Below are 13728 nucleotides of genomic sequence, written 5' to 3' on the forward strand. Positions count from 1 at the left end.
ATATATATATCTTCTTGTCTATTCAAGACCCTTACCCATATTTTAATTGGGTTGTTTTTGTTGTTGAGTTGCAAGGGTTCTTTATATATTCTGGGTATTAAACCCTTCTCAGATATATGGTTTCCACATATTTTCTCACATTCTTTAGGTTCTCTTTCACTTTCATGATAATATCCTTTGATGTACAAATTTTGATAAAATCTAATTTATCTATTTTTTCTTTTGTTGCTCATGTTTTTTTTATTCAACATAACAATACACAAACACAAACATTCTTACCATATGATCATTCTATTCTTGATATATAATCAGTAACTCACAGTATCATCACATTGTTGTATATTCATCATCATGATCATTTCTTAGAACATTTGTATCAATTCAGAAAAAGTAATAAAAAGAAAACAGAAAAATTCATACATACCATACCCCTTACTCCTCCCTTTCATTTATCACTAGCATTTCAATCTACTAAATTTATTTTAACATTTGTCCCCCCTATTACTTATTTTTTATTTATTTTTTTTACATGGGCAGGCACCGGGAACCGAACCGGGTCCTCTGGCATGGCAGGCAAGCATTCTTGCCTGCTGAGCCACCGTGGCCTGCCCCCTATTACTTATTTTTAATCCATATGTTTTACTCATCTGTTGATAAGGTAGATAAGAGAAGCATAAGACACAAGGTTTTCACAATCACACAGTCACACTGTGAAAGCTGTATCATTATACAATCATCTTCAAGAAACATGGCTGCTGCAACACAGCTCTACATTTTCACACAGTTCCCTCCAGCCTCTCCATTACACCTTAACTAAAAAGGTGATATCTATATAATGTGTAAGAATAACCTCCAGGATAACCTCTCAAATCTGTTTGGAATCTCTCAGCAATTGACACTTTTGTTTCATTTCGCTCTTCCCCCTTGTGGGTTGCTCATGGTTTTGATAAAAACTCTAAGAATCCATTGCCTAATACAAGGTCTTGAAGATATTCCCCTATGTTTTCTTCTAGGAGCCATATGGTTTTAGTTCTTAATCCATTTTTAGCTAATTTTTATATATGGTGAGAGGTAGGTGTCCACTTTCATTCTTTTGCATATGAACAGATCCAATTTTTCCAGCACCATTTGTTGAAGAGATTTTTCTCCATTAGGTGGACTTGACACCCTCATCAAAAATAAATTAATTGGCCATCAAGCCCTTGATTTTGAGGCTTACTCTTGTGAAGTTTATGTAAGTAGTAGAGAAGCTTAGACTACCGATAGGTATGCCTAAGAGTTACTTCTGGAGGGCCTCTTTTGTTGCTCAGATGTGGCCTCACTCTTTCTAAACCCAACTCTGTAAGTGAAATCATTGCCCTTCCCCCAGGACATGGTTTCCAGGGGTGAAAGTCTCCCTGATGGAATGGGAAATGACTCCAAGGGACGAGTCTGGCCCTGGCACTGTGGGATCAACAATTTCATCCTGACCAAAAGGGGGAAAGGAAGTGTAACTAATAAAGTATCAGTGGCTGAGAGTTCAAATAGAATCAAGAAGCTACTCTGGAGGTCACTCTTATGCAAACTTCAGTTAAACATTGCTATCTATCATAACTTGCCAAAGGTAACTTTCGGGAAACCTATAACCTCCACATGGGTGCCTGGATCACATAAGTCCTGAAACCTAGAGGACCCAGCCTCTCCAGAACATCAGCTAGTTCCATCTCCCTACCCCATATTTTTGACAGCCCCTTCGAACATGAAAACATTATAATGGCATAGCCCAAATACCCCTAAAGAGTAGTATAGAAAGATCAAAGGTGATGGTGGAGTTATACAGTGAAGGTAGGGTTTAACAACTAATATTGAATCATTCAATTATACTACTTTTAGTCTCCAGTATCTTAGAACAGCTAGAAGTAAAAACCTAAAATTGTGGAATTGTAACCCATACCAAATTCTGAAATCTGTTCTACGACTAATTGTTATGCTGCGCCTTGGAATTTATTGCTTTTTTGTATATATGTTATTTTTCACAAAAAAAAGAGAAAAAGTCAATTATGATTATAAAAAAATTTATTCCTTCTAGTCTGCTATATTCCGGAGCAGCTAGAAGCAAAAATCTGAGATGATGGCATGGTAGCCCATGACAAACACTGGGATCTGTCCTGTAACTACTTGTTGAAGAGTGCTTTGAAAATGATTGCTTTTTTCTTTCTTTGTTTTGTATATATGTTATACTATACAATAAAAAAGGTTAAAAGAAAAAAAATCAATTGGCCATCAATTTGAGGGTTTATTTCTAAATCTCAATAGTCTATATGTCTGTTCTTGTACAATTTCCATCTTGTTTTCATTCCTGTAGTTGTAAATTCTGAAATTGGGGACAGTGAATCCTCCAAATTGTTCTTTTTAAAGATGGTTTTTGCTATTTGGAGCCCCTTGCCCTTCCATATGAAGTTGAATATTGTCTTTTCCATTTCTGTGAAGAACACTATTGGAATTTAGATTGGGTTTGCATTGAATCTTTAAATCACCTTGGGTAATACTGTCATCTTAACAATATTGTCTTCCAATCCATGTCATTGTGGTTTTGATTTGCATTTCCCTAATGACTAATGATGTTGTAGTGGTTAGGAACTGTATGTACTCCCAGAAAATCACGTTTTTAAAGCTAATCCATTCCTATGGGTTTGCGTAAACCTATTGAAAGAAGGACCTTTTAATTTCAGTTAAGACATGGCCCAGGGTGGGTCTTAATCCATGATGGGTCTTAATCCTCTTCATGGAGTCTTTTATAAGAGAATGGAATTCAGAAAAAGAGTGAAAGCCATGGAAGCAAAAGGCTGAAAGCAATGAAACCCAGAACAGAGGGAGGGACCAGCAGATGCTGCTATGTGACAGGAATCTGAGATCTCTGGCAACCATTCCTCAGGCAACACTGTCTTGATGATGTCTTGATTTAGACATTTTTAATTTTTTTTTTTTTTTTTTTTTGCATGGGCAGGTACCGGGAATCAAACTCAGGACTCTGACATAGCAGGCAAGAACTCTGCTTGCTGAACCACTGTGGCCCACCCTTGATTTGGACATTTTTAAGGCCTCAAATTTGTAAGATTGTAAGCTAATAAATTCCCATTGTTGAAAGCCAATTCATTTCATGGTTACTGCTTTCAACATCTGGCAAACTAAATGCTGAATCTTTTCTTGTGCTCACAGGCCATTTACATATCTTTTTTGACAAAGTGTTCAATAACTTTGACCACTTTTTAATTGGTTTGTTTGTCTTTTTGTTGTTAAGTTGTAGGAGTTCTTTATATCTTTGGCTTCTGGGAGGCAGTATTTGTTTTCCTGAGGACCTCAGGGTAAGCAGATAGTATCAAACTGATTTACAGTGGGAGCTTTGCCCTTACACAGTATCGGGTGACTTAGAGACTAAGATCAACCAAGTAGGCAATCAATCAATCATGCCTACATAATGGAGCTCCCCAAAACACTCTGAACATCCAGGTTCAGAGGAGTCTTTCTAGTTGGCAAGACTCTGCGAATTGTCACACACTAATGCTGGAAGAGTAGTATATCCTGATTTCATGAGGAGAGCACAATGGAAGGTCTGCATCTGATACTTCTCCTGCACTCTGCCCTATGCACTTATTTCCTTGGCTGATTTTAATTTGTCTCCTTTTCCTAAAATAAACTGTAACTGTGAGTATAGATTTCAACGAGTTCTGTGAGTTACTGAATCTAAGGCTTTTTTGTGTGTCAACTTGCCATTGATGTCAGAAGTGAGGGCAATCTACGGAAATTCATAGTGGTCTTAAAACTCCTGGCAGAAACTAATACAGGTGGCAAGCTATTTTTGAACAGGTTCATTAGGGAAATAAGTCTTGAAGAGATGATACTTGAGAAAAAAATCTGAATGAAGTTAAGGATCAAACCCTATGAAGATCTAGAGGAAGAGCATTCCAGAGAGAAGTAACAACAACTCCAAAGGCCCTAAGGTTAAGAAATGAGCTACTGTGGCTGGAGAAAAGTGGGATGAGATGGCTAAATGGAGATTGGACTCTATGGGAGGCAGAGTGGAAACAAGGAAAGCAACAGGTAGATATTATAAATAATAATTTATAATATTAGAGCAACTGTGGCCAGGTGGTGAAAAGTGGTAAGCAGGGCTTAACAATTATGGTGCATCCAAATATGCTAATTTTCTCTGTAGGAAATCTGAGAGATCCACCTGATACCCTTTTTGCCAACAATATTCTTTTTCTTTTAGTAAAACAGACTCCTGGAAATAGATACGCAACAGAAAAGTATCTAGTGCAGCAGAGTTTTGATGGATCACATTTGATCTGAAATCAGGGCTTCTCTTACAGCATTTGTCCTTGCCATGCATTATGTATGCTTTCATGCATTAAAAAATATTTTTAGAACTGCAGCAATAGCAGCACTTTGATCTTTCCCTGAAGAATTTCCATATGACCTAACAAGCCTCCTTTCACCTAAGATGCTAAATCTTGAAAATTTAGAGGCCCTTCTTCATTTTGTGCTATGGTTGCTTTCTCTAAATGTTCTGATAATCAAAAGGTGCAATGGATTGAGAATTGTGTAGAGTTTATTACATGTCATTGTTGCCGGTGTGAAGCACCAACTAGCAGATAGGCCCTCCGTCAAGGTCATCAGGGCATGGGCCTTCCAAAACCGTCTGCAAACACCTGGAAATTAGCTACTTGAGAGTTTCCGAACCTCTAGTCAGCATCTGATTTCACTTACCTTAGGGTGTTGCCTGCCTGAAGCAGAAATTAATGAGTTACATTCCATTACGGTGAAATTTTCCTGTTTTCTTTCTTGATCCCTAGTCTTCCCCAGCTTTTCAATTATCATCCATTCCAAAATTATCAACAAGCATTTGTTTTTGTTTCATATTACTTGCCAACCCAAGTAATATCTGCATGGTTAAACCTGGGTTAAAAGTCCACTCAACATCCTTTCACATTGTGAAAAAAACAGCATGGATCATTTCTGCCTGGTTGGCTGATGGAGCCTGGCATTTGGCAGAGTGACTGTCAGATAGCAGGCACTGATTAAGTATTCGTTGGGAGGGATGAACAGTCACCTGTTGGAAGGACTGGATGCTGTTTCCCCCTTCCAGATACAGGGCTGCTTTCAAACAATAGTTGGGTATCTTCACATAGGATTTCTGGAGACATGCTTCCCTCATCTCCTGACATGCCTACCTATTTTGCTGCCTAATCCAATAATGAGAACCAGGTAGGGGAAGATGGATTCTACCAGGGGCCCCTAACAAGTTTCTGTTGTCCAGTGGGTCCCATATCCTGTGCAGCCTCATCTTTCTACAAGCATGTCAAAAGCTGAGTTAATTTCCACCGGACGAGGCCATTTAGCCATCTGGCTGGTCACCGGAACATTTATCCTAACATCTATCTCTAGGAAGTTAAAAGGTTGAAGTTCCAAATACCAAGGCCTTAAATTTCTGGCTGGCATAAAGGATCAGGAATTCCCCTACAACAGATTTGCCACTCATTTTCTCTTTGCAGAGCTAAAGCAGAGTGACATGATACTTAGTTTCCTTTGGATATGCCAAAAGAGGAAGTTACAACAGCAGGTGATTAACTCTTGGATGGGCTAGAAGACATTTCTTACAATGGGTGCTGGGATGATTTTAGGGCCTCCTTTAAGTGAAGAGGCTTTCTGCTAAGAGAGCCTAATTATTGATGAGGTGAAGATACATTGAGTCTATGAAGGAATCTTCATCTGAGAATTCTTAGGAGACATAAGAATCAAGTGGAACTGTAGTAATCAAGTAGTGTTGGATGTGCTACATTCACTTATCAACCAATAGGTATTTAACCTTACTCTGTGCTGCATACAGCACTTAGTACTTTTCCCACATGTATAACTTAAGTAGTTAAGACTGAGACCTCTGAAGTGGGACTGATGGGGTTCATATCTGCCTCTGCCAGCTGTGTGACCTTGGGCAAGTTCCTTAACATATCTGAGTTTCAGTTGTTTCACCTGTAAAATAAGGACCAGCATAGGGTTGATGAGAAGATTAAATGAGATATGTATGTGAAGAGTTTATCAACATGCCTGACACAAAATAAAGATTTCCTAAATGTTAACTATTATTAAGTATTTAGGTAAAAATTGGAGTACTTTACTGTATTAACAGTAGAAAATCCATTTTTTTGAAACCACCAAACCTGACATATGTTCTATAATATGTTATGACCATATTTTCTGAACCCTCAAACCATATGATCTGACAAAGTTTTGTTCTGTTTGAGAATTTTATTATATCAAAAGTATAAAAATTATATTTAATCTATGAATAGAAAACTTGGCTGTGAGATGTAAAATAAGACTTGAAAAAGTGGAGAGAAATGAATCTTAAATTTCTTCAAATGCCGACAGGGTTTTTAAAACAAGAGAAGAAATTCTAAAATTCATCTTTCATAGTAATTTTAGAGGATCCTAACCAAAAAAGTTTTGAAAAACAAACCAAAAAGGATTCTTTGGGCGGTGGGGGTGGGGGGATGGGGGGTAGTAGTTATACTACTAGATATTAAAACATATTTCTGTGATAAAACCACAAACATCGAATATAATTTTGAGTGAGGGAGGCAAAAAACATTCAAGAAATATGCCAAATAAAAAAGAAACTTTCTCAAATAAAAAAATAAAAGTTAAAGTACAAACTAAGAAACTACTTGTGTAACATAAATGATAAAAAGTTAATACCTTTACTTCATAAGAAATGTCCTCCAAAGGTTGTGGGAAAAAAAATCCCAACTTTTTAAAATGGATAAACAGAAAAGTGGGCATAGAGACATTTAATTCACAAAAGAGAAAATACAAATGGCCAATAAATAAACATTTGAAAAAACAATCCACCTAACTAGTAATAAGAAATCAAATGAAAACAATGGGAAAACAAAAACAAATCTAAAGTGCCCATTTTAGACTAAATTAGAAAAGTGCTTTTTGTTGTCAAGGCTATGAAAAAATGGGCACTTCTCTGGGAAATTTAACAAATCATCATGGAATATAATTTAGAAAACATTTTAAAGATATACTTCACCTTTAACCCATCAGTTGCCCCATTCTAGAATTTTTTTATCAGGCATGTGCAATAAAAGATGAATCTATAAAGAAGAAAAAAAGCAGAAAATGTATAAGCAATCTATTTATACATTTATGAAATGGAATATTCTGAAGTCAAGAATCATATAGAAGAATAACGAGTAGCATGGGAGAATATTTTACAATGCTGTTTTAAGTGAAAAAGGCAGATAAGACATTTTTGCAAGGCATTTTCCCAATTATGTCAAATATGCATATACACATAAAAAATCTCTAAAATTCCTATTCATGCAACAGATTAAAAAATGTTTTTAACAATACCTGTACTATTAAAATATTGCCTTTATTGAAAAGTACATGAAATTGTACTAGCCTGGAAAGTCCATTATGTATTTCATTTAGAAAGCAAAAGGCCACCTGCTACTCAGTGAGTCAAGGGCACAAGCTCACACCTGCCTTACCAGACTCCACACTGGCTGCCAGTGCGTTTCCAAGCAAAATGACACACGGGCGAAAACGGCCACCTCGGCCATTGCTCAGGTGCTTGACCGCTGCTATAGGAAACCCAGGGACTCCTCCTGCTCTTTTTAGTTTCTGAAATAGAGAGCGTTCCTTTTTCAAAGTTTATATATCGGGCCTTTGCGTTCTTCACTTTTGAACAAATCAGAATCTACAGACTTTTGGGTTAGATCGTCCCCTCCAGATTATGCCCATTATGCTCCAGATTAAGCCCATCTGCTGCTCTTTCAGCTACTTTGCATTAGATTTTAGATCGTGCCCGAGGCCTGAGATGACCCAGCAGCAGAAGTGGAGAGGGAGCGCGAGGCCTGGGAAAGGCCCAGGGCATGACGCTCCGGGGACGGAGAGCGCCCTCCCTGAAGTCTCCAGATGAGCCAGTGGGGTCGGATCAAATCTACTGACCACAGTATGGCCACGCGGTGTCGCAGGGACGGTCGTCCTCTCTAGGGACAAAGGGTCGGGAAACTTGAGCACGGGCCTGTCCCGGAAAATCCTGGTGGTGGTCACCATGGCAACAGAGTTCGGCCTTCAGAAACCACCCGCCCGCCTCGGAGCCCTGTCCTGGGAAAGGGAGCTGGTGGAGTGACCCCGCCGGCTCCTTTCGGCTGGGTCGGGCGGGTTCTGGTCCCCGGCCCGGCCAGCCAACCGCGCACGACCCGGGTCCTCGGCCTCTGCCCCGCCCCCAGGCCTCGACCGCCTCCGGCCCGAACCTAGCGACTGACCCTCGGCAGCTCCTGTAGTCACGTGGCGTTGGGAACCCAGCGGGGGGGCGGGGAGGAGGTTGGGGACGGGCCTGGCAGTTGTGAACTCGAACCTGCCGCTGTCGCCTCGGCGGAGTCAGAAGCGGGCCCTGTAGGAGGCCGGGTTTCCGGCTTCATGGATGGGAGACGCGCCTCTGCACACCCAGCCGGAGAGGTACGTCTCGGAGGAGGGGGCGTGCGTGCGAGGTTTACACGCGTGCTGGTTCTGGGGTGGCTCTACCTTCCTTGCGCGTGATTGTGAGTATGACTGTGTCGGAGGTGCGGGGGGGTCTGCCTGAATCTGAATCGATCGGGGCGGGGGGGGGGGGTGTGTGTGCAGTGGTGATGAGCGTGTGTGAGCAGGCGCACCTGCGCATAGGGGGCCTTGCGAGCTGCGCTGTTTGTAGAACCGAAATGGCTTACTCGTGGGAGTGCGTACCCGTGTGTCCGTGAATGTGGACGAAAGGACACGCACGAATACAAAAGAGGAACATGTTTTATTTTTATGAATCTTTGACATTTAATATATGAAAGGAAATTCTGAACGAGTCTTAATCAAACTACACTACCACCACCCTGGCCCCCTCTGTGCAGACCCATGGGAAACGGGCCTGGAATTCCTGTCGGAAGGAGGGTGGGGGAAGGTGAGCCAGCAGGGCTTCCAGAGTTACTGCCATAGGCCGGCCTTTGGCCACGGAGGGGGAAAAAAACAGAACCTGGCCACAGAATGGAGAATCAGTCCTCTGACCTTACCAGTGGAGGAAGTGACACCAGAACACAGCAGTGTACTTCCTTGATGGAGAGGCCACATTTATTTATTAAGGTCACTCTACCAGGCAGGGTGTAGGCTTAAAGTTGGAGTTTATGGTTTTGTTGGGGGAAAGGGGTGGTAAGGACACAAGGATGACTTCCAGAGGAGCTCAGAGCCTTATACATGTTTTTTCTCCCCTCCCCACAGGTAAGGCTGGCCTCTCTGCAGTCAGAGGTCTGAGCTCTGCCATGGGGGTAGGGGTGTCTTTATTGCTGCAGTTTTCTCTGACATCTGGGGGCTACCGGAGTGTGGGCCGAAGCAGGCGCTACAGCAGCAGAAGTATCCCCAGGAACATCCCCAGGAGGAGCTGGAAAAAGCCTCATCCCCAATTCCACAGTCTCCAGGGTAGAGTGTGGCCGCCTTTGTTGTATTCCCAAGTCATTCCACAGCCCCAAAGCTCAGGCTTCTCCATCCTGGTGGAAGTAAAGGGGCTGGTGGGGGAAAACATAACATTTTCCTGTCTTGGAACTCTTCCCTGTACTCAGCTTGGGCATTGGGATTCAGTCATATTTGTGCTCCTCAAATGAAGAGCAAGGATCTAGGGAATTTAGGAAAATGTGTCTGGAGTTGTGAGAAGGCAGTGAAGATCCCTTGGAGACTAACAGCCACCCTTACCCCTCATTCTTTAGGCTTCCTGGCCCTGGAGAAGAGCTGTATATGGAGCAGCCCCTGGCAGGGTTGGAATAGGACCAGGCAGGGGACAGAGATTATAATCTCTTCTTTCTTCCACTTCTCTTGCCCCAGTAATTCTTACTGCCCCAAAGTAGGCAGAGCCAGGGATCAGGGGGCCTTCAGGGCAGGAGGATGTGGCTTACGTTCTGGGAGAGCTTTCCTTCCTAGGATGTCCTAATCATGTGTGTGGGTGGAGAAAGACAGGCAGGCAGCATGTGGGTACAGTCTGGACAGGTGGTTTCCTGGCATTTAACTGTGCTGAAAGTAGTATCCAAAGCTTCCCTCGTTTTCCCCAAGAAAGGCTGTTCTCACTCCCTCTCCAGACTTCTACTGTGAGAGACTGAGGTTAGTTGGACATAAAACACCTCTCCCTTAGAGTTGATTAAAGCCAAGGAGAGGATAATAGGAATGAAAGGCTATAGAAATTTCTGTCTGTGAGATCTTTGGAGGCCCAAGCTTTTTAGAAGAAAGAACACTGGTAGTTTGGAAGGCCTATTCCTTGTCTTGGTTCTGCTGTTGGTTTACTATGTAGCTTGGGCAGCTTTTTTAGTCGTTATGCTCGCTTCATCTATCAAACCGCAGGCTTAATGTCTGCTCTTCCAGCCACACAAGGTTGTTGTCAAACTCAGATGTAGCAATATGAAATAGTAGAAACGAGTAGGTTATAGGGAAGCACTTTGAAAAAGCACAAAGCTACATTTTCTGGTGAGTCCTATGGCAGGAATGTTTGTTCAGCCAGCACTAGTGGGTTTCCTCTGTGCTTGACACTAGGGTGGGTGCTAGGAGGGGGATTCCAAGAAGTGTCACAGTTCCTCCCTTCTGGTGGTTTCCAGGATTAATAAAAACATAAGACAAATATACTTGAAATATCTGGATACCCAAGGTTGAAATAAAATGAAATACACAAGGACATAGATTAGATTAGTGTCAAGGGCTACAGGAGTTCCTAGAGGGTGTGCTAGGGGTTGTCAGGGAAGCACGGGGGTTGTGGGGCAGGAGGAGTTGATCTCTAGAGTGACTTTGCTTTTCCACCCTCAGCAAAGGAAGAACCGATGCTGGAACGCCGCTGCAGGGGCCCCCTGGCCATGGGCCCGGCTCAGCCCCGACTCCTTTCTGGGCCCTCCCAGGAGTCATCCCAGACCCTGGAGAAGGAGCCCTGCGGGCCGAGGTCACAAGGCACTTCAGTGGCCAAGTCGGGCAACCAAAACCCAGGTAGAGCCCATCGCTGTGCCCATTGTAGAAGGCACTTCCCAGGTTGGGTGGCCCTGTGGCTTCATGCCCGACGGTGCCAGGCCCGGCTGCCCCTGCCTTGCCCTGAGTGCGGACGTCGCTTCCGCCATGCTCCCTTCTTAGCACTGCATTGCCAGGTCCATGCTGCTGCCACCCCAGACCTGGGCTTTGCCTGCCACATCTGTGGACAGAGCTTCAGAGGCTGGGTGGCCCTAGTTCTGCATCTGCAGGCCCACTCTATTGCAAAGCGGCCCATTGCTTGTCCCGAATGTGAAAGACGTTTCTGGCGACGAAAGCAGCTTCGTGCCCATTTACGGCGGTGCCACCCCCCTTCCCCTGAGGCCCGGCCCTTCATATGTGGTAACTGTGGCCGCAGCTTTGCCCAATGGGACCAGCTAGTTGCTCACAAGCGGGTTCATGTAGCTGAAGCCCTGGAGGAGGCAGCAGCCAAGGCTCTTGGGCCCCGGCCCAGGGGCCGCCCAGCAGTGACTGCCCCCCGGCCTGGTGGAGATGCCGTTGACCGACCCTTCCAATGTGCCTGCTGTGGCAAGCGCTTCCGTCACAAGCCCAACTTGATCGCCCACCGCCGTGTGCACACAGGTGAACGGCCCCATCAGTGCCCAGAATGTGGGAAGCGCTTTACCAATAAGCCCTACCTGACTTCTCACCGGCGCATCCACACTGGCGAGAAGCCCTACCCATGCACTGAGTGTGGGCGTCGCTTCCGGCATAAACCCAACCTTCTCTCTCATAGCAAGATTCATAAGCGATCTGAAGGGTCTGCCCAGGGTACCCCTGGCTCAGGGAGCCCCCACCTTGCAGCTGGCTCACTGGAACCCTTGTCAGAGCCCACTCCAGAGGCCCTCCTGAAGCCTCCACAGGAGCTCACAACCAGTCCTCTACTGGAAGCCCCACAAGACCAGACTGCAGCCCCTCCACCTCTCTACAGCTGTGATGACTGTGGGAGGAGCTTCCGGCTGGAGCGCTTCCTGCGGGCTCACCAGCGGCAGCACACTGGTGAGCGGCCCTTCACCTGTGCCGAGTGTGGGAAGAACTTTGGCAAGAAGACCCACCTGGTGGCTCACTCCCGGGTCCACTCAGGTGAGCGGCCCTTTGCGTGTGAAGAGTGCGGGCGCCGCTTCTCACAGGGCAGCCACCTGGCAGCCCATCGGCGTGACCATGCCCCGGAGAGGCCCTTTGTCTGCCCAGACTGTGGCAAGGCTTTCCGCCACAAGCCCTACCTGGCAGCCCACCGGCGCATCCACACCGGCGAGAAGCCCTACGTCTGCCCTGACTGCGGCAAGGCCTTCAGCCAGAAGTCCAACCTCGTGTCCCACCGGCGCATCCACACAGGTGAGCGTCCCTACGCCTGCCCCGACTGTGACCGCAGCTTCAGCCAGAAGTCCAACCTCATCACCCACCGCAAGAGCCATATCCGGGATGGCGCCTTCTGTTGTGCTATCTGTGGCCAGACCTTTGATGAGGAGGAGAAACTTCTGGCCCATCAGAAGAAGCATGATGTCTGAACCAGTTAAGGGCTATAGAGGCTGAGGGAGAGGGTTTGGACGTCATTCAAGACAAGTGTTCCAGTGAGCTACGGTGCCTGTGCTGGGGCTGGTGTAGAGGAGGGGACGGGAGTCACTGGAAGGGATAGAAGTGGTGGAGAGTGAGTGGGGCCCTGTTGGAAAGGGAGGCTGACCCCTCCTCCCTCACCTTGGCCAAGGAACCCTCTTTCAGGGGGCGAGGACTCTGGCTTTCCACCTGGTCTTTGCTGAGGTTCCATTGTGACTGTTCTGTGCCCTGAAAAAGTAGCAATAGCAGTTTGATTACCCCCTAGAGCCCTCAGGCTAGAGAAGCCACCAGTGGAAAGGAAGGTACTGTATCCTCTGGTGTTATCTGCCTTAAATGTCCCATGTCTTTTATTATGAGTTTACTTCAAGTCATTTTTTGGAAGTAGGTGTGGTACGATTCTTTGTAAGTCAATGCTCGGGGAGGAAAAGTGGGCCAGCGGGATACACCTTGGAGAACCTGCTGGCCTTGTTAGCACCTGGACCATTTCCAGCCTCGAGAGGTGAAGCTGAGCTGCTCTTACCTGTCCAGTTTGTCCCCTCCCTTCTGCCCCCTGCATAGGCATCCAAATTTGGAGAGACCCATCTACTGTTAGTGCTTGACTTCATTGCCTTCCCTTCCCAAAATTAACCCTCTCCCCAGGCATTTCCTCACAGCCTTGTCTTGCTTTCTCCACTCCCCACCTCCCCACCCCTCAGCACTTAGAGCATCCTCTGGCTGTCAGCAGCCCTGTATGCGGACTTTTGTCCGAACACTCGAAGCCCTCCCTTCTCTCTCTTTAAACCTCAAAATTTTTTAGAAATGACTGCCTCATTGATAATGGAGGGTCACCTGAAGGGAAGATATTAGGTGAAGTTCCCTTTTCAACGTTTCTAGGATATAGAGGCCCAACCTCTGCTTGAACACTTAGGTGACAGAGCGTTCCCCACCTCCTGAGGCCCTGGTTCTATTGTAGGTTAATTCTAATTGTTAGAAATCCTTCCTTATAATAAATGAAATCTTTCCTATAATTTCTACCCATTGGGCCTTGTTCTGTTCTCTGGAACTAAACAGAACAACCATTTACCCTTCTTTTCAAGCTAGAGAATAAAGATTTGGTTTTAGAGC

The 13728-nt window shown here is 44.9% G+C and overlaps 1 protein-coding gene across 3 annotated transcripts; it reads left to right on the forward strand.

Moving 5' to 3' along the window:
* The first annotated feature begins 7997 nt into the window (after positions 1-7997).
* Positions 7998-13726, forward strand: REPIN1 (replication initiator 1). Of its 3 annotated transcripts, none has more exons than XM_077149494.1 (3): positions 7998-8514; positions 9369-9495; positions 10861-13726. In XM_077149494.1, the coding sequence occupies exons 1-3, from the start codon at positions 8476-8478 to the stop codon at positions 12576-12578; spliced, it is 1884 nt and encodes a 627-aa protein (XP_077005609.1). In that variant the 5' UTR covers positions 7998-8475; the 3' UTR covers positions 12579-13726. The 3 variants fall into 3 exon arrangements, with proteins under 3 accessions (XP_077005609.1, XP_077005618.1, XP_077005627.1); XM_077149503.1 differs by having other exon boundaries at positions 7999-8514; positions 9298-9495; XM_077149512.1 differs by lacking the exon at positions 9369-9495 and having other exon boundaries at positions 7999-8514.
* Positions 13727-13728: the final 2 nt, after the last annotated feature.

This window comes from Tamandua tetradactyla, chromosome 1 (genome assembly GCF_023851605.1).
Source record: "Tamandua tetradactyla isolate mTamTet1 chromosome 1, mTamTet1.pri, whole genome shotgun sequence".
NCBI classification, from domain to species: domain Eukaryota; kingdom Metazoa; phylum Chordata; class Mammalia; order Pilosa; family Myrmecophagidae; genus Tamandua; species Tamandua tetradactyla.